Genomic DNA, 25,902 nt, shown 5'->3' on the forward strand with positions numbered 1-25,902 from the left:
TTACTCCACATAGCCAAAGATGCATGTTTTATCATAATTACATGCTGGGGATCAGAGATAAGACCAGCTAAAATTTGTGAGGTGCATTTTTATCTCAGGACTGTTAACCAAACTTCTCAATATGAAAAATAATGGAATATTCATGCAGAACACCTAAACTGGGTTTTTCTATGTGACTATTACAAGTGAAATTCTGCACACACTTGCTGTAATCATTAAGAACAAATTAACCACACAAATAATTTTCTGTTGGAACAACTTGAGATTTAAGGAATAACTCTCATTTGTAATCACTATCCAAAACACAACATTCATAAAGTATAATAATCAGAAGTAATGAAAATGTCACTTAAAAAATCAAACAGATCTTTGAAGTGTTAAGAGAAGCTAAAAACATTCCAAAAATTCTGAATATGAAGTCAACAAACACTGAAGAATATCTACACTGAGAATAAACAAATCATTTAAAAAAAAAAGTGAGTCTGAGCTAAAATTATATAGGCCAAACTTGAAACTGGAGTGGATTACCCTGGCAAAAGTCACAATTTTGTGAACATGGTGGTATTACAACAGAAGTGTTGATGAAAACTTTGTCGTACAGGTAAGAACCAGGAAAAGCTAGAGTAACATACTTTGACAGCCTTCTCAATTGAAATTATTTTCATAAATAGCAAATTAAAATGAGCCATCTTCAAACAGAATTTTTGCCAAATAACCATTATCTGAGAAATACCTATTATTTGCAGGCAGTAGGTAGTAATGGAATGGAACCTAGAGTCAGCTTTCGAAACAGGGAGCTATGGAACCATTTTGCAATGCCTGAAGAGATTTTTTTAAAACTCATCTGAATACCATTAAACATCTGCCCTTCTTCTTTCATTGATTTAAACCATTCAAAAAGGTAAAGATGGTAATTTAAAAACCATGGGGAAAAATTTCTCCCTGGGGAACTTTCAGAAGTGCAGCCACCAGTCTCTGCTAAGTGATGAATCTGTTGTGGTACTGCTTTCAGTACACTATAAATTTATCTAGCATTATTTCCAAGTAATGCATGTATCATTTCACTCAAAGAAAGGACACCAAAGCGATGGCAGCAAACAAAGGAGGTAAGTACAGAAAGGTCTGAAGAAGTAGGTTGCCTTTCTCTGTAGAGGAAATAAAATCCTTTGCATGAGCACTTATTAACATCGCAGACATAATTTAACAGCTTAGTTGAAAATATAATTCTGTGTTTCAGGGCAAGTGGTGCTACTGGTGTGGGTTTTGTTTGTTTATTTTGAAAGATTTAGTTCTGCTATTTAAATATTTTAAAATATTTTCTGTTTTTGCATACAAGGAATTTGAAGTTCTCTCAGGAGGATAATCTTCACTTAATGTTTTTTTTAATAGCAATGAATACAGTGTTTCCAAATAATTCTCTTTGTAAACAATTCATTCCAGGACTTAAACCCATAGCACCATTCTTTTATTTTTGCTTAGGAGATGTCCTTGTATATAGAGGTACCAATTTAAAATCAAAACGAGATCATTTAAAAAGTTATTGCACAATGATTTATACTCTTTATAAATACCACTTTTTGTAGGGAGGCAGGAAAGCATTACCAGAATCAGATGGCCTGAATTATTTGATCACAAATCTACATACACGTTAACATTTAAAATGATACACAAAATAACTGAATCACCCAAATTTCCAACTGAACCAAAGATTCGTAATTCATACATCATATACCCCTCAGTATTTACTGGCAAACCATATAGCCCGTTTTTTTCCTCAGAAAAAAACACACATTTCAATTACCCCAGAATACTTCAAAGTTTATGTTATAGTCATTAATATTCAGTTTATGAAATGTAATTATGTGTCCTAGATGATGTACACTCACACAAAACAAATAATTAATCTGAGAAAATAAAATCCATTATTTATATATAGCATTTGTCTCTTGACCTCTCTCACAATAAACTGTTTTAAAAAAATCAAAGATACTATTAAAATTAGGTAGTGTCAGATTCTTGACTCATCCTGAGGAACACTTACTCAAGTGGCCAGAAAGAGTGAATCAGCAAAGTAAGGTGCAAGGGGCAGAACCAGGGTCAATAAATACTAAACCCTCAACCCACACCCCACATTCAGCCTGGCATACTTGATCAATGAAGAGTTTATTAATTGTCAGTCTAGGCCAGACCAACAGCTCTTCAAATCCAGCAGACACCTCTTTATCTTGTGGAGAATTAAGCTACTTTTTGATCTTTTCCAGTACCACATGCAAAACAATATTTATGTGTATTTTTCCAATTTGTCTGTCATCCTTGCTGCATTCTGAATCCAAGCAAAAAGCATCAAGGGTGCTTTACTCTATATCTCAGATAAAAATAATACTAAATTTGGATGAGGAAGTTGTTCTGTGAACATAGAAAGCAGACTAATAATAGGCTTGACTTTATTTAATTCTGCTGACATAATATGAATATTGTCTATAACAATATCCAGTGTAATCAAATTAGATGTAACTAAACTCCTGACAACTTCTGGCAGTGCTGAACTTCACAAGCTGCTAAGTTGAACAAAAAAGCGTTTTCTTTTAACACACAATATAATACCCCTTTAATTTAAGGAAATGTGATTTTGCACCATGAGAATGGTTAAAAAAAAGAAGTTATATTTTTTTACTATTATTTTGTTATCAACTCCTCTCCTAGAGATCCCCTTTGTCCTGGGTCATAACACAGAAGACAAGCTAAATGGCACCAATTAGACTCATTTTCCATGATGGCATTTCTGCCAATTTCTTCCACATTGCTGCACTAGCACTTTTGTCAGTTTTCCCAACACTGTCCTTAACAGAAGAATCAGGCAAACAAAAATTCTGCTATGACAATACCTCCACTGGAACTCAAGTTGTCCCTACAAAATTCCTGAACATAGACACATAGATTACCCAGAAAAATGAATCTTTGCATCTTTAACAGGAAAGGGAGATATAGTTCTCAGAGATTCTAAAGTGTGGGAGCCTGGAGGCACTAAAGGGCAAATAACAGCTCAGTCCATTTTCATTTATACCTATGGTTCAATAACAGTCACCATCAAATTATACCAGTAAATTTCAGCTAGAGTGAAATAAGGAAGTTGCACTTGCCAGGCTGGAAGAAGATGATGAGTATCATTGACACAGTGTATTTGTGAACAATATTCACAACACAAAAATCTCAAGATGGCCTCTTTAATGCTTTTGAGCTTGTGAGAGAACTGTGAGGGTTGGCAAATGCTTGTTCAGCTACCATCTTTACTTGGACCCTTTTCAGGTGGCACAGATTATCAGAACAATTAAATACACTGAGAAGGAAGACTCTAGGAACCTACAAGCTGGACCAGAACATGCACTTACCTTCCAGAGGATCTTTATTTAAGCCCAGCTGGCTAATAATGTATCGAGGGATGTCTGTTTTAATGCCTTGCCCCTCTTTAGCATGGCCTTCAGCTGCTTCCAAAAGATAGTAAAACTCTTCAGGATCAAATTCCTAGAAGAAAAGTAATCACCATCATCCCCTCTGTAGAAACTGAAGTCTTAAAGCGTAACATAAAAAGCTCCTTTGCTTCTTCAATTGCAAATATTTGACCTTTCCCTTATTAAAAACAATACCTCTTTATTCTACTACTAGGCTACTACTCTATTACGATTCTTACATGATGTAACACGCTGCAAGTAATGAAATTTCACACCATTATTTCAGAGCACTATTTTACAAAAACAGTAAGTTCTCTGCCCTCAAAACTTCCCATATATTCAGAGTGAAATGACCTATAACCAGCAGCAATAAAACTTTACACATAGAAGACTAGCTCCATGCAGTTGCCTGCATACAAAAATCCACTACTGAAATAAACTATATAAATATATTGCTATCCATTTGTACTTCTAAATGAAATTGTGAAGTAATTTTAATCAATATATATATGCACTATGTTCTACGGAAAACACAATCAAATAAATCACCAATTCTAGAATGAAGCCAAAACTTTAAGTTGCTGAAAACAACGTTTGAACTTCATTGATCCAATTGTTCCACATTTAGAAATGAAATACCCTCCTTCGGGAATCAACTATATTACAGCTATCATTTATACCACGCCTAATATGCAAGCCTCAGACAGGAACAAAAAAATAGAAACTCAAAACCCTGCCTACCCCCCAAGGCCCTTGGAAATACATTTATTCCACTATCTTCATAGATTATAAAAATAGAAAAGCATTGAAAGGAACAAGGAAGTTTATTAAAAGCTTTGAGTTTTTCCAAAATAGACTTTCTCTACCGGTATGAATTCATATCAAACCACCTTTCACACAATCATTATATTCTTCAAGATGTTTGTGCCAACCATACATCAAAACAGGTGCAGTGCCAAAATAGATACTTTTCATCACATGAATATGTATGTATGTATCTAAATACACACACATGTGAATTATTAGAAGCAACAAATCTATTTTCTGATCTTTACTTTCAACTCTGTGTTTCATTTTCTACGTACAAATGGAGAAAATTTTTTCCATATTTGGCAATAGCTCTTGGTACATGTGAAACTGCAAAAGCTTTATTCACCTGATTATCAAGTGAATAAAAATAGGAATTCACATGCCATGAACACCTGAGCCAAGATCACCATCAGAAAACCAACCTCATTACTGCATGTTATATGAAACTTCTCATGACAAAAGTGACGGATTTATTTCCTACAATGCTATAAACTTTCTTACAGAGGCTGAATTTTTCCACTTTTTAGACACTACTTCAGACAGATATTCTAAAATATCAGGCAATATTATTCAAAAGTCTCCAGAGGAACGCTATGGAAAAACAACAATATTGTTTCTGTGAGATTACAAGATTCCAGTGATGTTTACAGAGTAGGCTTAACACCTTACTGCATGAAAAATGTATTGTTTTGTGACATTCTGCCTAAATTTGTTCAAGCTACCTGCCTGTGCAGAAACATACTGTGCAGACTTGTTACATCGCAGTTTAGATTTCCTAAAGATCCTCTCTGAAGTAAGGACACTTTATGGAAGCTGTGCTGGCTTTCCCTGCAATTGCCACTCTGAAAGTCTCCAGCAGCACTCCTACCAGCAGGCCCAGCAAAAGGAGGCATACAGGATGCACAACAACTCTGCCTGAAGCATGGCAAGGCAGAGCAAGTAGCCTTGGATAAAACTCCAGGGCAGAAACTCTGAACTAAGTGAATGGAGATTTGAACTAGCTAGCTATAAGTGTAGGCATTTAAGGAGAACGAAGTAATGGGCAAACAGGTCACCAGGAGAGAATCTAAATTAAAAAGCTAAAATACAGTGACACTGGGGGCACGGGTAGGTGGGAGAGAGCCAGCAAGCATGGAAGGACAAAGTATCATACAGAAGCCCTAATCTGTCAGCCCACAGGATGCATTTAAGGGAATTTTTGGACGTGTGATTATAGAGAAGGATGCAGACCAGAGGGAAAACAAGACACAGTATGAGAAACTGGGTGAAGAGGTGGAGAAAGATTACATGAGCCCTGGGACCGGAGCAGGGAAAATCACATCAGACATGGAATGAGCATTTCAGGATTCAGGGAGAAGGCGTAATGCAACTTTGGACTCAATGGCAGAGGCAGACCATACCAACATGTCTTCTTCTCTAGAGCTCGTTTTTTTTTAAACTCCTCTTTCATGCTGATTCAGAGCACATATCTTCTTTTACATCTCTTCTGAACCGCAAATCATGAACAAACTGCAACTGGGAACACTGAGACATGGTGTTTCCAAAACAAAACAGAGGCAGCTCTCAAATGCCCATGGCTGAATAAGCCAGCTTGCAGATTAACTGTGCCACAGATGAAAAGACACAGCACAGAGCCAAGATCAGGTTGGAAAGACTTACTAGCTCAGATTCAGTGCCATGCAAATGCAGTCATGACACTTTCAGGCATAACTTGAGTCTAGCAGCAGGTTAGCAGCTCTCACATAAACCTTGCCAGCCTCAAATAGCTGTATGCAGTATCAATACTGTGATCCTGGTATTGGCAAGCAGAGTGGCTCAACAAAGTCAGCTTGGGCTGCCTTCCAGGCCTGTTGGACTCAGCCTGGCTCGTACATGGTATTTGGGTGTCTATGCTGTCCTCTGAGTACACTGTGTTCTGCAAGGGTTCATTAGTGCCACTGAACAACTGAAGCACATTGGCTCTGGGTGCAGGAGCAACTTCCCGCACCTGAGCCACCGCAGCTCCCACAGCATGGGCAGGCAAAGCACAAACATGTCCACACGGCCTCGCACAAGCTAGCCCAGTCTAGCAACACCAGTGCTAGGCTCCTACGCAAGTAAGTTAACTCTTCTGTTCCTTCTGGTCCCCACTATAACTCTGACTATCTGTATACCCAGATACCCTAATCCTTCTGCTGCTATTCCCCCAGATCAGGTACTGCAGAGGTAACTGCAAGCTCCTTATAACTCTGGCAGCTGTTGAGTGAAACAAAAATATGAAACTCGTAAGAAGAACAACTAACAAGAAGAACAACTAACAATGGGAAAACCACCAAGCAATGATGATTCCGGAACAGTCTTCCCAAGGACTAGCAAAGTCTAATAAAACAACAGAAAAACCCAGCTGGTTTTGAACCAGAGCTTCCTCAGCTGATGAAAGCGATTCTGTAACACAGTACTTGCAATAGCAGGGAATCAAACACGACTGCAGAAGGTCCCTGTGAGTCCCATGTTCCTGAAAAAAAGCAGAAGCAATTCCAACAACGACGAAGATCTACCTCCTTGTTGGACATGTTTCAGAAAACAACTGTCAAGGGCCCTGAACACTAGGTCAGAAGCCTGCCTACACCAACAAATGAAAAACCTACTTCTAGTAAGCACAACCTTACCAGGCATTCCAGTAAGCGAGCAGGACGAGCAATAACTATCAGGATTTTCTGGACAAGTTGCTTAATAAATGCCATTTCTTCACTGTCCGATCGCTCATGAGCCTAGAAGATAAAAATAAAGTGATAATAAAACAAACTGTATTCTATGTGTTATTCAGGAAAGTATGTTCCATGTATCACACACCTTTGAGGCTTTGAAGCATGTACTTAAGACAAACAGCACATCAATTTCAAGATGCCAGCAGAAATAACCAGGATTTGAGCACCGCTGTAATTTCGAACTGAGTTAATCTCATTTGTACAATTCTAACACTGTAACAACAAAGTAAGTCCCTACAATGGACATATCACCTGCTACTTTTTTTTTTTAGAAATTTACACAGTGTTATTACCACCAGTTTTGCAAAAGAGACTACATTTCAATACAACATACATCTCTCTACATGTACAGTTGTGTCTCAGTTTGTTAATAATTTCAGGATGAAATGAAAACTGACCTAAGTACTATTAATAAACATGACTGACATCCATGCCAAATTGATACCGATTTCCTATTGTCACATCACACTGAAATGAGGATGACATAAATATGTATGAAGAAAATATACCTGCAAAGAGGCTCAATATAAAGGTATGTATAGAAAGCAAGACAATGAAAAATTGAGTTATACAAAGCTTACAACAAAGGGTGGGAAACACCGTAAAAGAATATATACAGAAAAAATACTTCTAGAAGGTTTGATAACATTTGCACAATAGCCTGAACTGCATTTCGCATTTCTTTCAAATGTTCCCCTCTAAGAACAAATCATATCATTTAAGGATGCTAACGAATGCAAACAAACCGTATCATTCTCCTTCTGATTAAAATATACTAGTAGCCCTTCACTCAAGCATCAAAGCATTTCTTTATTCTCAATAGCAGAAACTGCAGACTCGAGTTTTTCATCCTCTTCTGTTTATTTCAAACCATAAAGAGAACTAAGAAGCTAACATTTTAAAAGTGATTAATATGGACAAATAGGTACCTTTTCACGTAATATGTATCTTGTATTATTTGAAATAAAGAAGAAAATATGAAGCTACACACAGCTTAATATAAGCACTATGATTTTAAAAAACACCAAGTATCTCAGAAGAATTAATCTGTGACATTTAAAGCCGGAAAAAAGAAAAAGGCACAAATACCATCTAGCACTCTGCAACAGGTTTTAGAAGAACCTTAACTGGACACAAGCATTTGTGTTCTGCACATTGTCAACCAAGTCTAAAGAAAACTCTTTTTGTATACAAAACACCTGCCTGTTTCAATCACCAGCAAAAATTTAAAGCCCCCTTTGCAGTTTTGTGAACGCTCAGGTGCATATGTGAACAAAAAACTCAATACATGTTACATTTAAGACTGACAAAGCACAAAAGCATTCAAGTCCACTTGACCTTGACCTTAGAATTATAAAAATGTTGCCTGAACCAAGCTGCTGAAACCTCAAGGGAGTCTTCCCCTGTTTATGCAAAGTAATTGCAATGTGCCAAGCAGCAGCAGGAGATGCAGCTTTCTACTGAACATCGCAGCTGGGAGTTGACAGCAAATGAATCACATGAATCCAAAGCGCAGCTGAGCGCCCACAGCCGAGTTGTGCAAAGAGAAAGTTTTCTTACTGTCATATTACACTATTAACCGGCACTATGCAGTTGACTCAAAAGTTAAGTCTTAATATTTTAACAGAACAGGAAATTTTTACAGAATGAAGAATTAGCATCACAGAACATGACAAAATTAGTGTTTCAGACTTTTTAGTAATGCACTGCCTTATATGCAGACTGGAGAATAACTCGCTAGGGTTTTTTTAGCAGGTTTGTGGGGTGAGTGTTAAGTGAAGGGGTGAACACATATGCTACTGTAGTTACTTTGTAGCCATTTTAAGGGCCATATTGTTAACAGTGATTAACAGTGTTAACAGTGGCTCAGCAAATCTTAGCTTAGACATGTTTCCTTGTATTTTGACATTATCACTAGCATAACATAATTCATAGTCAGCTATCTCCAATCAACTGGCCAACTGTGCCTGCACTTTGGCATCATAAAAATGTGAGTATTTCACAAGAAGGTCACCAGTTCAAACTTGCTTTTGACTAGTAAGCAAGCTCTATGTATTTTCTCCATTTAATAAAACAGGGTTTCAATAATCCAGAAATAAATCACTGATGTGTTTACTTGTGCATTGTTTTATGAAGATAAAAAGTTTACAACACAGTAGCTGCAGAAAACCTATTTACTGAATAGAAGTTAACAAAAAAGCAGCATGGGGCAGGTGGGAATCAACTAAACCTTTAGCAACTGCTCCTGCATTCAAAAGCAAGCAGAAGAAAAGACCTAAATTAAGACAGATATAGTATCTTAACATCTGTTGGAAAATATCTAGTCAATATCAAATCTGCTGGTCTATTACATTAACTTTAGCTCATAACGTGCTATCAAACACCACACAAACTAATGAATACATTACATGCTTTACTTACTGTTTTAAAAATGACACATTCATAAACTGCAGTGACTTATGTCATAGTGCATTTATTTTGTCAAGTTCCAAGTTATTCATAATTCATTTAGCTGATTATGCTATGGAAATTTCAGTACTTTTAGAAATGACACTATTTCTGTTAATAGTTTAATTATGAAGTATTATACATATTACACTATTAAATAATCTCTAGCTAATGGAAAGCTAAGGCTCACTGTCTGCTTTCTCAACACAGCAGGCAATTAGTAGGGTTGATAAAGTGGAAAGTGTGTATGTTTTCCTCATTTACCCACAGCAAATGGAATAGCAAGCCTCCTCATTACTTCTGTAAGCAATTCATAACTTGCACTGCATGACAAAATGTTGTTGTTTCCAAAATCTTTACTATCCGTCTATTTCAGACTAGTACACTAGGATGCCCTATAGCCTTTGTAGTGGTCATTATGTAGAAAAAAACTGCTGTGTTTATCACTTTGACGATTATTTGAGTGAACAGCCCTGATTATTTCAAGACAACAAATCCTAGGCAAACAGTTTTTCAAGCACACGTAACAGTAGTCTCACGGCTCATACCTCCTGTAGCAATTTGTCTAATTTCTGCTGTAATTCAAGGAAGTATCGTGATGTGATGAGGCCCTGGCAGGACTTATCCAAACAATCTCGAGCCAGTTCTGTGATCTGATGGTGGGTAAAACTGAGCACTCCATCTGCCAGGGGAAGGATGTTCTCTGGAGAATGATGTGTTATAATGTCCCGAAGTCTCTCTTCCATCTGAGCTGTGGCCTATAGGCAAATAGATACATGATACATTAAATCAGCTTTACAGGAAACTAACAGCCTCAGAGCTTCTTTCTGATTCTGCGACATTTCTGTATTGCCTGAGAAGTTGCCTGACTGGAATGTGTGAAATGACTCAAGCGAAAAAGCAAGCAAACAGAAAGGCAAAGTGACAGATGACTTTTCCCCACACTATCAGTCCAAAAAAGCAACAGCCTTACTGTTCTGCTATGCAGATCCTCCTCTCTGTCTGCCAGTGGCGATTACCTGCGCGCTAATCTTGTGATGACCACTGAACAGAACTGAAGCAACACCCACGCCTGTAAAACTTCAAGTCAAAATAATCAAAAACAAGACAACTCATGGGTGTCCTATTTTGTTCTGTTAAAACTGCAGATACCACAGACCAGACTATCTTCCTTCCTTTCATACAGGTTATACCATGACTACTTCACTGGGCAGTCTGAATGAACACTGACTGATTAAAAGCACCGCAGGCTCACAGTCCTGCCAGATGTGTCTGCAGGTTGCTAGATTTGTCTGTTTTACAGAACCAATTGTCTGGTTCTCACAAAACTGCACATGCTTAAAAAAACCTTAGATGGTATTTTTATTATTAAAACTTAATCCCACACCTTAGTTCGTACGTCAAACACTGAAATGAGTGGCTTCTTCCACACTTCAGACTGCTGCTCAATCACTCTGCAAATTCTGAAAAATCGCTCTCTTCATATTTCTATGAAGAAATATGAAGAAATTTCTTATATTTTGGGGCACATTTTATATTTTATATATATTTTTATATTTTGTATTTTTAAGGCATATTTTGGAACAGTATTTTACCTTATTTTATGTTCCAGGGGTCATCAAAATCCTAGGAGCAACCAAGAATGCAGTGCTCCAAGCTACACACCTGCATCTATGAACTCAGACCTCTGGACACAACAGCAACGTGTCCTTGTTCGGTATCTCATAGTCAAACCCCCACAACTGTGTACTGATCTTCATAATTAAGTACACAACGAGTTTTTGGGAAAGACAATAAATGCCACTAGAGGAAAGAATGTGCAGGTATATCCGCAGATGCTGCACAAGACTTGGCAACAGAAATGATTTTTGGTTTACTAATTCAGTATACATTTGCCCCAAGTACATACCACCTATTGAAATCAAACATACCATCGGTTTCCAATCAGCAGAATATATTACCAGCATGATTCATTTCAAAACCAGTTCAGCAGCTTTGCCAAATGAACATCCAGTTCTCAGCAGGCATTTTCTTTATTGTGATTTTGTCTTCGTAATAAGAGCTTGGTGATACTTTATGAAAGCCATTACAGGGTTGGATCATTAGCTCCCATAACAAAAACACCACTTACTTAAAAACTATGTAGCCCATCAATTTAGATACTGGGTATCTTAAATACAATTCATTACCTTTGGGAACCTTTCTTTGTAGACATGGTTCATCATAATTATTTCATTGTCACAGCAGGAAGGAGAACGTCCAGGGCTGCAAGCAAAGCGAATTATCTCTTTAAACTTGTCTCAGCATGAAGTACAATTAGTTACTATATTTTTGTACAGTTTATTTGCAGCAAAAAGTCAACAAAGACTTCATTGTAAAGATACATTCCCTCAGCAGTAGTACATCTGGCTCCTTTCTGCTATTTCTGACCAGGCCCTAAAGATTATTTCGTGTGCTTGACATCTAACCACTATGTTATTTTCTTAGTTTGTAACTACACTTCAGGATACAGGCAGTTTTGCAACACTTGCAAACATCACGTTTTCCTCAGAAGGCAACAGAGACATATTTAACTGTTAATCATGGCTATACCTGCCCCTTTGAAGGTTACATACAATCAAAAATAGCAAGGACCTGACCAAGAACTCCTTTAGCTGCAAGTCAAAAAGTTGATTTTTTTTTTTTAACAGAACATTAAAAAACAATCAAAACAATCTTTTTTCAATCTGACCAGCAGATAAAGACAGCAGCTTCCTGCAAATAATGCCACACACACACTTGGTTCCATGAACACTGGGGTACTGTGCCTATAAGAAAAGCACGAGACTTGCACAAAAACAATCCATAAAAGCTACCCACGGCCTCGGCTAATCTACAAAACTGCTTTTTGCTATCATGAGCTTTGCCGCCTGTTATAAATTTGTTTCAGAAATCTCCACCTGATTTTCCTGGGTTGGTGACACTGGCCCATTCAGTCTGGTCTAAAAGATGTGGTGTAGGAAAAAGATCCCACAAAGGGGATGCTATCCTCTACGAGTGACTTTATCATAACATCTACATGGGAGTTTCTTGCACGAGCAGAAGAACTAGCTTTCGGCTTTCTACAAGGACAAAAATGAACACTAAAATTTGCCCCAAGATATTACAATGGTGGGTCCTTTAACTGATATAGGCAATCTGTTACATGCATCCACAGGCAAAACCACTGAGGACAGGGTAGATACATAATTCCATTACAATGCTTCTGCAGCATAATCTGCTTTCTGAAAACGCTTGGCTCTTGTCTTTTCCCTGGAGCTTTTGTACACATTCTGTGAGTTCAAATGGAAGATTTTTAATTTTTTAAGTGTTAAGACACAATATAAATTGAAAAAAATTAAAGATGTGGCAATAAATACAATACAGTTTCAATCTGTAATCTTCTAATGAAGAAATGAGATTTTTTTTCTTACTAATCATGCAGTTTCATGTAGGTAGCAAGTACATTTGCCACAGTATTCCACACAGATTTTAAAATGAAATAAAAAAGCAAAGTCAAAATATATTGCACTAAAAAACTCAATCCCTAAGATTCGTGAAACTTTTTAAACATTTTTTAAACTTTTGAAATGATCAATGCGACAATTAGAAATATAACACTTCCTTTTTTTTTTTCTTCCAGTTCTTGAAAACTTACCCGCAAAATACACCTGCATTTTCCAAACCTAAACTATTCCAACAGTTTAGAACTGATCTTGGATAAAACACATCTTACACAAACAGCCACTGCAAATAAAATGCAGAGGTCTAGTCTTTGGGAAACACGAAACTGAAGTTCATCTTCGTTAAAGAAAATAAATGAGTGCATACCCCCACAACACCCATTTATTCTTTATTATGTTTCTTTCCAGAAAGTCCTAGGATATAAATACATTTTTGAATTAATTTTGCAAATAGAGACTGTAATCTGTGAACAGTTTCAACATTGGAAAAGAACCAATGCTACAGTCAGATCAATAATGACTAGCTCATCAAGACAGTTCATGCAGGTTAGTTGCCTTCATTAAGACCTAGCTTACACTGTTAACCACTGAAATAAGTCATCATCAACATCCGAATTTAAAAGGACTATTTGTAATTCAGCCTCAGGTGTGTACTACTTGTATTATACCTCAGCAATTTCAAAAACAGTGAATGCCCCCAACGTACAAAAAACCCATGATACTCCAGAGGATGTGAATTTAGATCCAGCCCCTACTTCCAGACAGACAAACTCACCTGAGACTTCGAGACCGTGGGCGCATTGCAGCGGTCCTGCACCTGTTATCACTGGCAATGCTCTCAGTGGTGCAGAAATGTTTAGACAAAAAATGTAGTTCATCAGGTGTTGGCTGGTATGGTAACTGATGTAGTTTCTCTTGCGATGAGCAGGATGACTACAAGAACAGAACACAAGCTTCTATCAGAGTCAAAAAAACATTTTCAAGACTATATTCAGTGCTTATGAATAAAGCCATTTAATTTAAAAATTATTGTTACTGTTTCTCACACTTCATTACCAATTTCAAGAAGAAAATAAATAATTAGTCTCAATTTACTAAGCTAAATATAGCGTGAGTATAAAAAAAAAGCTACTTCAGTCCCAGAAGAAAGTTCAAACTTCCTCTAAGGCAAAGATGATATCTGATGTCAGGAACACACACCAATACATAAGAACAGTTAAAACGGGGTCTGCAGAAAATTGAGTAGGACAGTGGAAGTATGATAACCATAGAGTACAACTTATTGCCACAACACAGACTGTAAGTGTACATAATGAAGGTACTTCATTATCCATATTTAAGACATTATTGATGCTTTTTAAAATAAACTTAAATATAATCTATATTCCTGATGAAATAATCATATGCTACTTATTCTTATAAAACTCTGTACCTTCAAAATGAAGTGAAAGAACTTCACACATTTACCAAAACAGGTTCTACAGCTGACAAAACTCAAATCATCCACTTCGTACAGAATTAGAATATAGCACTAGGTATAAAATTGGAAGCGCTACTACAATAACTAGCCTTGCAAAATTGCATGTATAAAGCCACACTACATAAAGCAGTGCAAATGATCATACTACCATGTTTTTCAATCTTTCACACAGCGTGGCTAGCTACCTGGGCCACACTAAGCGTTTGGAGGCAGAACTTTGAAACTACTTCCCTGAGACTGGATTTTATTGTCCTTGTAAAGAACATATACATAGAACAATGCATTAACAACCAGACTTGCTAATCTGGACTGACAAGCACAGACAGAGAAATGCTCTACTCTTTCTGGTACCAAGACTAGTTTCCAAGATAGCTTGTTCATAAATATCCTTGTATGACTGCACAAAGCTGCTTGGTATCATGAGACTTTCCCCTTATTTTACCTGCAGAGGGGAAGAAGTCCAAACACTTGTACATCTTTCTGGAATTCTTCAGTCTCCAGCTGGCTTTTTCAAGAAAATTAGTATCTTCTATATGTCAGTCTTCATGTGCACATTATTGTCCTTATCTGTCTTTTCATATAGACCTAGGCCCCTGCCTGGCTGCTCTTTTATTGAAGGCCAATACACTAAGAGCTTCTTTGCTATATTATCCCTAGTGAGGCAAATCAATAAACTTTCTTATTGTACAAACATTGCCCTACATTGCTAAGGTCAGCAGGTAATATCCATGCTGGTAAGCACAGAAACTAGACAGTCTTCATAATTTCCTGGCAACTTCTGTGGTAAGGGCTGAATATCTCCTAATTTCTAGGAACTCAGGAAAAGATTACTTATCACACTAGATCTCATGAAGTCATCTCTTAAAAGCAAAAAAAGAAGTAAACCACTCGTGGGAAAGGTTAACTTGCGCAGGACTAGTCTACGTGGGAAGGCTGCATCACATCAGAACAAGTTAAAGTTAGTAAGACTACATTACCTTGCTTTGCTGCAGGCTAAGGAGCATGCACACCAAGAATTTACCACTGTTCACATGATAGGTAGTAACTTGTCCGGTCACGGCAACTCATTTATGAAATTCAGCCTTAGCATACTACCATGCATAATTCAGCACACAGCACAGATAAGTTCTTTCTTCTCTCACACTACAGCAGCTAGCTGCAGCTAACCTCATGGCATGTTTCCTACAGCCAGGCTCCATAAGACAAAACATACTCTAGCACAGGGAAATTTCCCAATACAGACCACCACAGCTAGCTATTTCTATAAAAAAATTATTCTCTGGCTCTTTGGCTTCAGGGGATTCTGGGAAGATCAGGAGGACAATAACCCGTATCACACTTTTCCTTGTATAAGGTATAACAGAGTCTAGATCCAACAGGATTAAAGTGAGAATCTTCCTTTTACTAACAACTCTCAGTTGTATCAGGACCATTGCAGGCACAGAGTGTTTTCTTGGAGATCCGAATTCTGATGTCTGTACAAATACATATTCTCATAGCAAAACTCTTTAAAAAAAAGTTAGCTCTCCTGACATTCTAGACTAGCTCCTCTAAAAATCACGTAAGATTTAACAGATTTTTAATATGCACAACCACAGTGCATCATGGCACTGCAAATTGTTCTTCCAATATAGAAAGGTAAATTTTCGGCCAGCACCAGCTAATGTAATGCCAAAGCCTCCTTCCTCACCTCCTTACCCTATTTCCCCATCCAAATAAGCTTCCAAGAATATAATCTACTGACAAAAACATGTAACTGAGTATTCTCTCACTTTATCATTTTTATAGCCTTTCTCTCCTAGCAGATTCACAATCCTCTCAACTGCATCTTGTAACTGGCAAGATCTGATCCAACTTTGCTAGAATACTGTACTTCAAGAGATTTTCCAAACAAATAATCTTAGCAGGAAATATTCTCATTTTATTTCAACTTTGTTGTGAGAACTGCAGAAGTGGTGCAAGTACCACATATACAACCCATGAGCTTCCATTAAACTGGTAATTCCATCAATCTCTTCACTTTACATATTAAAAAAAAAGAAGAAACAGGATAACAAGAAACAGTGAGCTACACTCACCTGAGCATAACTGAGATTACCAGACTCTTCTGCCCCTGCTTTGACTTTCAGTTGCTTGTAAAGATCAAAGTTGTGCTCTATTGTGATGTGTACAAACTGTTTCTGGTCTGCATTTGATATATGTCTGGATTAACTTGAATATTATTTGTCCACCACTGAAAAGGGAGTGTTCTGTATGTACGTTTAGGCTACTGTGTGTGAAGTGGTCTCTCATTGCCTCTAAGAAATTGTAAGAATGTGGAGGACAAGGTTGCACAGTGCTAGCTGTTTCAGATTCTGAAAAAGTACATGAAACCAATTACATGGGCACACTTCCAGTTTTCCTATTCTGATTCACAGGTATTGTCCAGTGGGTAGAGAAAGAAAGTGAAAAGCATCTCTACTAAGCAGTAAAGAAATAGTGGCTAGATTTAAAATTCAGAGATTGCCCCAGTGCTTTTGCAGGGCTCATGAGCAGTAAAAGATTCTTGTGGGAAAAAACCCCAAACTAACCATAAGAAATGGATGTCACAAATTCTCTACTGCTGGTTTCCTCAATAAAATTCAGACTTCATTTATTGGAAAAGCAGGTTTCTTTCCACAAGTCAGAAACTGTTTGTTCAATCCTAGGGATGACTTCTACTTTAGTATTTATATGATGCAGTCTGGTTAGGAAATATCAATGGAGAACTGAAAAACAGTCTATATATCTAAGTCCATAAATGACAGTGCTATAGTTTTTCATAAGAAATACAAAAATGATGCAAAACTGCTCCACATTCCAGCATGGACACAGCAGTTAGTAAACTTAGGTGGGAAAGAAGTATATGAACTAGAATTACCATTTTAAAGTTGAAGATGGCAAAGAAAAAGCATAAGAGTATGGACAGAAAATTTTAACTGTGTTTTGACATTTCTGAAACAGCTCTTCATTTCCTTTCTAGCAGAAGCCTGTTTCTTATGACAATGATGGGGTTGTTATGGCAATTACTTATTATCTTACATAGCCTCCTTTACACCAATATATTTTGAAGAGCACAGCATACTTAATCTAGTTCCAATGAAAGGTGTACAAATATACGCTATGGGAAGTGGTTAAGGAATTAATGTGAAACCAAGCAATTTGCTCGGCAAAAGTAAGATCTACACAGGAAGGAAAGCAGAGGTCAAAAATCAGTGCTGCTGAGGAACAGTTCTTAAGATGCATGAAATCCCTCAACCTAGTTTGAATCAGCAAGAATTGACTTTCCAGAAGCCTACATGAACAAAAATAAGAGTAGATCGTAACATAAAATGGTCATATTTCATCAGTGTAGAGGATGTGGAACTCATCTATTTCACAACAGAACACACTCAGGGGAAGAGAAAGGTTACTTAAATTGTAAAAGAACCATTTTTAAAAAAATGAGATATCAGGTGTCCAGCAATATATATCACTCATAAAACACAGAGTATCTCTAAGCAGAGCACACATTACCTGAAGTTTTCTTCTATTTCAGTGAAATAAAGCAGTTCTGTATCCCATGTTAATTCAAAATACATCAACAGTAACAAAACCTACTTTGCCTTCTTGTAGGAGCAGCAAGCTACGTTTGAGAAGATACGGCATGTAATACAAACCTATCAGCACAGCAAAGTGGATACTTACGGAAACAGTTGAGCTAGGTGTATTTGTACCATAGCCAGAAGAAGGGAGAGAAGCCAAAGACCAGCGGCGACCATCAGTCCTGTTGTGAAACCAAGGTTAGTGAAAGGAACACTGTGACATCCTCACACAGAAACATCTGTGGAAGTATTACTGTGTAAAACTGCATTCCAAAAGCATGATACAAACAGTGTTTTTAATAGAATAAACTTTCACAGGGGCTCACAGTAAACAAGCATTCAGCAAGGATGACTTAGGCTTACAGATTTTTTTTTCTAAATTGTGTTTTTCTAGTTAAAAAACAATGAGATAAAACAACCAGAAAGTGAGTGAACAGCTCCACAGAATTGGTGTCTCACTAATACACATAAAAATGGACCACAAGGATCTTCACAACTCTCTGGTCCGTCAGATGAATATTAATGAGAAGCAAATTAAAAACTTGTGAACAAATGTAAGCCACAATGCTCTGAACCACAGAATAACCACCACAGTCTGCTTGAAATACAAGGGTAGCACTTTCTTGAGTGACATCAGTACAGTATACCAGCCAACTAGCAGGCTAATGTCAAATAACTGCAAAAAATGATTAGGTAAAATCAAACTTGTTAAACGTTAGATATGTAAATCAGGAAAAACAATTCTGCAGCAAAAAATCATGCTCACTCAGAACAACAAAAAAATAAAACACCAATTTCTGTACTTCACTGCTTGAAGTAAACCATACACATACAACATGGAACTTCAACATTCAAAGTGACAAACCAAAAAACAACTATGGGAACTGTGTCTGGATTTTTGAGGAGGTAACATTTACCTGTCATTTCGGTGCCCGTGACTGCAGTACAATTGTACCAAATATGTTAAAAAAAAGCAAAACAATACATAAATAACAAAATGGGACAAGTTTTTATTAACAAACAGTATGACAGTGGGGGAAAGGAGAATTGAAGACTGGTTTTACAACAAGTACAAAGATCATCTCTCAAGTCTGATTTACACAAAAAGTTTAATTCCATAAAGGAGAACTGAAGTCATGTTAAATCAGAAACCTTAAACCTCCTGATGCACCTTCTCTATCCATCAAACTAACTGTCTGGAAAAACCCTTGCTTCTCTTCATTCTAACGCCTTCTTTCCTACTCCCATTTATCCATCAACAAGCTACAACCTAAGTCTCTGTGACTCTGAACGCATATAGTGTGAGAAAAAAACATACAGTACATAATTACTATTAAAATATAAGGAGAACACATGCTAGAGGGACTGTGGACTGTACCAAAGACTGAACTCTAGAAAAAGCTTCCTCCTCCTCCTCCATAATTTTGTTTTTCATTCATTAAATCTCCTCCCTTCTCCCCTTCCCTCAGGTATGCATGAGCTACCTCCGGATGAATGAACAATTCCAAAACAAGTTTTCTCTTTATTTTGGCTGAGCTGCGCAAGCAGAATATGTTCACAGCTCAAAGAACAAGAACTTGGAAGGTATTTAAACATGGGTGAGACCCATGTATTCTGCAGCTGTGAAACAGAAAGTACTTGCTCACAGAATAACCGATACTGAACAGGGTTCCTGCATCACAGCAATTCTCACACAGAAGGGCCATCGAGGGTGGGGATGAGATATCACGGAAAGTTATCTGGGAAACCAAAGTGGGACAATAGCAGGCATCCATAAGGGAAGCAGGGAAAAAATGGTAGCAAGCCTGTACAGCATTTTCCCCTGGACTCTCATACACTGCTTGTCCCTGCTCTAGAGTGCAGTCCTACGAAATTCCTAGCAGCTCTGGAAAGCATGATCTGTCACCTACTCATGGGCTTGTTGATACTGGACTTGTATGTACCAGCAGATGAGGCCTAAGTGGTGGCTACCAGAGGCACAGGCTATTCCCGGCGACTGATCTTGATCCGTGGATCACCTGGATCTATGATACACCACCAGATGTGGGTGGAGGAAGGTGACACTCCTGTTCATTGCTGAGGGGCCTGGGGAAGGCTGCCTCCAGCCCAGCACACCGGCTGGCAGCATGGCAGAGGGCCACCTTCCCACCACAGCTCCTTTTGATGTCACCCCTGAACAGCGTGGCCAACAGCTCATGAGACGTAGCTATGCTGGGAAGCCTTCCTTTCCCACAGGAGGCTTCCAAACTATTTCACTGAATCATATAATGGTCCAACCCCCCTGCCATGGGCAGGGACACCTTCCACCAGACCAGGGTGCTCAGAGCCTCATCCATCCTGGGCTTGAACACTGCCAAGGAAGGGGCAGCCACAGCTTCTCTGGGCAACCCGTGCCAGTGCCTCACCACCCTCACAGTAAAGAATTTCTTCCTTATACCTAGTCTAAATCTGCCCTCTTTCAGTTTAAAGCCATTACCCCTTGTCCTATAACTACACTTACACTCGCTGACAAAAAGTCTCTCTCCGGCTTTCTTGTAGGCCCTGCCAGGTACTAGAAGGCTACGATAAGATCTTGATTTCCTCTGCCTTTCCCTCCCTTCCTCACGCTTCCCTAGCTTTTTGGTATCTCCAATGATGGGGGGGCAGGGGATGGGAAAGTAATATCCATACATCTATACCACCTCACCTCTGCTCCTTCAACCTGCTCTAATCACACACACGCACACACATACTGTCCTTCCTTTCTTTTGTACCACCATGAAATTTACAAAACATAACAGGAAAGGCATAAACTCAGTCTGAGAACTGCTGTCCTTAGCCACAGGCCATTTTACTAACCAAATGCACCCCATCACAGGTTATATGAAGACAACTACAACACACATACCCATTTCTTAAGAAAATTTTAAATTAACATTGTTTTACACTTATGTGTCATCAAGCATTTTAACTGTAAACATAGAACAAAACCGGTTTCCATAGAAAAATTGCTCTAAAGAAGTTTCTCGAATCCCAGTAAGCGGTGAAATATTTTGATATCACAGAAACTTGTGTTAGTATTCCTTTAATTAAAGAGTTTATTTGGAGCCCATGACAGGGCTCTAAAAATGGTCAAGATCCAAATGAAACACTGGTAAACAAATTAATTTTTTCCTCCTGAATTTTAAGGTTTGCAAAAACATAATGATTTAAACTTTCTGTTGATTACTGGTGGGAAAGGAAAACTACGTCCTGCATGCTGTATTTCTAAGTAATGCTTGGTCTTTCACATCTGCTTTTTCCATTATAAGCTATTTCTGAATTTAATTAATCTTTCTTAAAATATGCTCACAAATAAATAAAATCGATGAAGAGATAGCTTTCCTTTTTTTTTTACAGATACTATCAAGAGGCAGTAGATTCAAAAGAAATACTCAACTTTCTTCAGGGGTTGATTAAAAAATGTGACATCATATGCTATTAGAAAGACTGACAAGATCTATTGTCACAGATGAATTAGATTCAGATAAAAGGAACACACATGTAAAGTTTTCTCCCCTTTGCAGCTTTTAAAAAGAGTTAAGCCACTTCCTTGCACTTACTTTTGAGGGCTTGCGTGTGCTACTGCACTGAACTCCCAAAATAAAGGAAACAACACTATAGTGGCAAGCGCTGTCTCACTGCAAATCCAACAGTTACATGCCTAGCATTTCATGAAAAAGAAATCCACAGCATTCCAATTTCATTTTTTGTGTACATACTTCTACATCAACATACAAACTCTCCCTACCCTCCCAGGCTTAGAGTTAATCAACATATTATCTGCGGTAGGCTGACAACATTTTAAGGGCTAGGGAACCACACTGGCATGAACAGGCAGTCTCCCATGACACACTATCAGCTTTGGTTATGGTCCATTTAATAACAATTTACTTCATAAATCACTTCAAATTCACTTTAGATCTTCAAAAATTCTACTAGCATTAATCAATTTTCAGAACACTCCTATGACAGAGCTGACTGTCTCAGTGGTACAGAGAGAGAAACAGGTCGAGGTCAGGTATTAAATGTATGGTGACGGTACTGCTGCTGCCAGTAAAATCAGGCCCTGAACTCAGGGTCTCAGGAATCACTCTTATAAAAGATGCACTTGTTACATTGTTGAGGAGAAAAAAAAAGAAAAAAAATAGATGGCAGCTTATAATTTTCCCTGTATCTCAGTGGATGAGGAAATGGTGTCTGAATTGGATCCATTACAATTAAGGCTTTTTTTTAATTCAAGAAGGTATGCTTGCATTGTATCAATCATCCAGTACAACTTTGTTGCGACTGAGGTTTAGGAGAGTTTACATAAACAAGGTAACATGTGTCATTCTAAGTGATAGACTGGACAAATGTATTTGCAATCATCTTTTAATACCTGGGTTCAACAACTTATCCTCTATGCAGAATACATGCTGGATACTACGAACAACCTCCTACCTTCGTGCAAAAGAGAAGTGGGCTGAGGCACTGGGAGAGAAGTTTCTAGGGCTGTCTTGCGGACTGTTTCCTGTTGGGGAACACACACACACACACACAAAAAATAATTATTAGGGAAAAAGAGAACCCACTAAAAAACATTCAGAGTACTAACCCGAGCATTTCCAGGCAGGTTAGAAGCTAATTACAGAACTTCTTCTCCCACAGTCTCTTGAGAAAATAAACTCTGAAACAGAATCTTATTTCAACTCACATTTCATTTATATTTCATTTTTAGTTACTCGATTTCATAACTCATACAAAACCTTCGATTCAGCCCTTTAATGTGAGCATTCTCCAATTAATTTGAGAATTCAAGTTTTAAAATCCCCAGTATATTAGGTTGAAAAAAAATGTATTTTTAATGTCAGAAACAAGGTGCTTTTTTAAAAAAATCACACAAAACATTCAAAAGATAGAAACATCATGATTGACATGATTTAGCCCTTATACAAAGTCTCTACAGCATTTCCACAGGACCTTTATTGTGATTTTTAAATTGTTCTTTTTTTTTTTTACCTCCACAACAAAAAAGCAGACAAAACACACTGAATAAATTTTTTTTTCCCTTTAGTTCTGTTAGACCGAGGCATGGAAAAGGCCACCATCCTCTGTGATGAGAAGAAGCAACTGCACACTGTGAACAGGTTGTAACTTTAAGGTCTGCTACTCCTTCATATTAAAGCATGCAACCTCCTGCCGACTAGCATGAGTGCAGAAAGAAGGCAGCTGCTGAGAGCTGCTCCTGCCACCTCTGCCCCTCAACACCCACAACCAGACGAGACACAGTATCTGAAGAAGAAATACAGATGACCCCTGAAAAAAAGAAAAAAAACCAACCAAACAAACAAAAAAAACCCAAAAACCAGAAAACCCCCAAAACCTACAAAAGGTAAAACGATTTGATTTAAAGTGGCACTGGCATACATCTAAGGTCAATCCTTCCTTAATGTATTTGTCGTAGCATTTTATTTTTGGACATAAATGAGACTGCAACATTAAGCAACAGATTAAAAAAGATTCTATGTGCCCAGCTAGAATCAACTTTTAATTTTTGAGGAGAAAATTACTACCTACATGTGAAAACGCCAGTACAACAGAGTGAGTCCTTAAAAAGACTTCAAGTGGCCTTGATTCTTTCTGAAATTTCTGAATTAACATTGCATTTATCATACTCATGTCCTTAACGATCCTATTAATTCTATACCAGAAAGCGAAATCATGGAGCCATTAGGCAGCAAACAGAGAGAACACCCACCCCTGCCTTTTTTTTTTTTTTTTTGGCTAGAAGCAGATGCAAGATGCTTTTTGAGCTGTGCTTAAATCACATTTTTGCAGCTGCTCTTCCCACGGCCCCAAGAGACAAGGATATCACTCTCACTGGTTAGTACTTCCAGCTTCTTTTTTTTGCCCATTTATCTATCACGGCTGAATTATGACCTTCCGACATTCCCTCCTCTCCCCTCAAAACCCCAGCTTCTTCACTACCCTTCAGACACCTCAGAGGGCCTCGATAATTCCAAGGTGGCAAGGATTTTTGTTCCAGGAAGGGGGACGAAGCAGCAGGAATCTGAAGCCTCACATGGCACAGATCTCAGTCTTTACTTGGGGACCAACACAATTTATTCTTGTCTTGCATAAACTGCAAACACCAAACTACTGAGAGAAACCATGCATTTAATATAACAGCTAACTGGATTTCTTTTGCTGCTGCCAGAGCTCATTTAATAAAGATAAGCTAAGAAAAAAAAAACAACACAACCAAAAAAAAAAAACACACACACACCACCACTGTGCACATAAAACATGGTCACAAGCTTTAGCTACTGCACTAGAAAAAATTAGCTATAATTTGGAGTGTGTTGTGGACTTAGGTAAGAGCCGAAAAAAGACAAAGAACCTACCTTAAAATCCAGCACAAAAGCAGCGAATTAGGCTTAATGTGGTAAGACACAAACCGCTTTTGACAGGAAATAATTTGACAAACCAACACATGGGCATTTGTAAACAAATTCCTTTCCTCTGATAGTTATTTCAAAGTTATAGATGGATATATGCACATATTCAACACACATCAAGGCCATGCTTAACTGTTCATCAGTCAGAATATACGTGTAAACTTCACAGAGAAGCAAAAAAAGTGGTGGAAGAAGGCAGTAATTTCATAACTATTGCAGCAGATTTGAGGGACACAATGCTGCAAACTACCTCACTAGAATCAACAAAGATCACTTCCTTAGGGACAAAACCTGAAGAAGTCAAAGTCGTACTCAGGAAGAGCATCAGATCCTGTTATTAGGAAAATCAATTTGCAAGCACTATTTCCAATAGCAAATGATCTGTTAAAGTAACTAAACTGGTAAAGCCATATACATAATATCTGGGTACTAAATCCTACAGGTTTATCTAAAAGTCCAAGAACTCAGACAAGCCTTGAAACAGAGAATGAAAATCCAAACCCCAAACGACTGGAGAAACAACTAGCGCTATTACAGGTTTAAGATGTGTTGTTCCAGAAAAGCAAGACAGGTTAGAAGCAGAGTCCTATACGTGACCTTCATCCATCACGGCATTCATCCACCCATCTGCGGGTCGATACCTGGGAGACTTTCAAATAAAAAACAGTGCCAGTTATTTCTCTGTCCATATGTGCAGTGCTTGTTTATTAATCAAATCCTGCTGTTCTCTGGGATCTGCTGGCTGTTGTATGTTTTAGCACTAGGTTATCTCTGTGTCTGCTGAGACTACTGCTGATGTTTCTGACCTGGTAAAGTAAACCTGACCGGTGGTCAGGCATTAGGTAAAGTAATTAACTAGCATCCTCTGCAGACACAACGAACAGGCAATCAGCATACCAAAACAATACCCTACCTCATGACAACACACAGGGTGGATCATTTTGCAAGCAGCTATTGTTAGGAAAACTATATTGAGACTAATTAAATTGTGATTGTTTTGCAAGTAGCTTCAAGAAGTCCTGTGTCTTTGCCACAGAGGGAAGATGTTTTAAATCTTTTGAAACGGCATATGTTAGTCACTGTATATTATTAATGTATTTTTAACAGCCATCTACCTACAAAATAGAGTTTCAGATGCAATGACTTTCTACTCTGTTATTGCCTCAGTACTAACAATAATCATTGTTATTCCAAACTCACAATGGATCAAAGACAAATCCAGCTTGAAGTCTTGACGTCATTATTTGATATTTTTTTAAAATGAATCACAGTACATCAGCACCACAGTAATACAATGGGTCACATGTTCCTTTGTGTCAGTCTACTTGGTGGTGAACCCACCCTGCGAAGTGAACAATACATAAGAAACTTTCCACCAACAGTTCCAGGTCCGACCTTCATACCGTAATAAACAGTGCCAGCCAGC

General features: G+C 37.9%; 1 protein-coding gene across 5 annotated transcripts in view; it reads right to left on the reverse strand.

The window, feature by feature from the left end:
* Positions 1 to 25,902, reverse strand: part of MAST4 (microtubule associated serine/threonine kinase family member 4) — a 300,471-nt gene that overhangs the window by 41,601 nt on the left and 232,968 nt on the right. For 3 of the 5 annotated variants that reach the window (XM_075447097.1, XM_075447101.1, XM_075447100.1), the window contains 8 exons: positions 22,480 to 22,549; positions 18,936 to 18,956; positions 18,122 to 18,200; positions 13,712 to 13,869; positions 11,644 to 11,719; positions 10,003 to 10,212; positions 6,908 to 7,009; positions 3,390 to 3,522 (listed from right to left, as the gene is read on the reverse strand). In XM_075447097.1, the coding sequence (XP_075303212.1) occupies positions 3,390 to 3,522; positions 6,908 to 7,009; positions 10,003 to 10,212; positions 11,644 to 11,719; positions 13,712 to 13,869; positions 18,122 to 18,200; positions 18,936 to 18,956; positions 22,480 to 22,549 (849 nt within the window). The remainder of the gene's footprint in view (positions 1 to 3,389; positions 3,523 to 6,907; positions 7,010 to 10,002; positions 10,213 to 11,643; positions 11,720 to 13,711; positions 13,870 to 18,121; positions 18,201 to 18,935; positions 18,957 to 22,479; positions 22,550 to 25,902) is intronic. The other 2 variants (XM_075447099.1, XM_075447098.1) reach the window with 1 other exon arrangement.

Source organism: Opisthocomus hoazin, chromosome Z, assembly GCF_030867145.1.
Source record: "Opisthocomus hoazin isolate bOpiHoa1 chromosome Z, bOpiHoa1.hap1, whole genome shotgun sequence".
Taxonomy (NCBI): Eukaryota; Metazoa; Chordata; class Aves; order Opisthocomiformes; family Opisthocomidae; genus Opisthocomus; species Opisthocomus hoazin.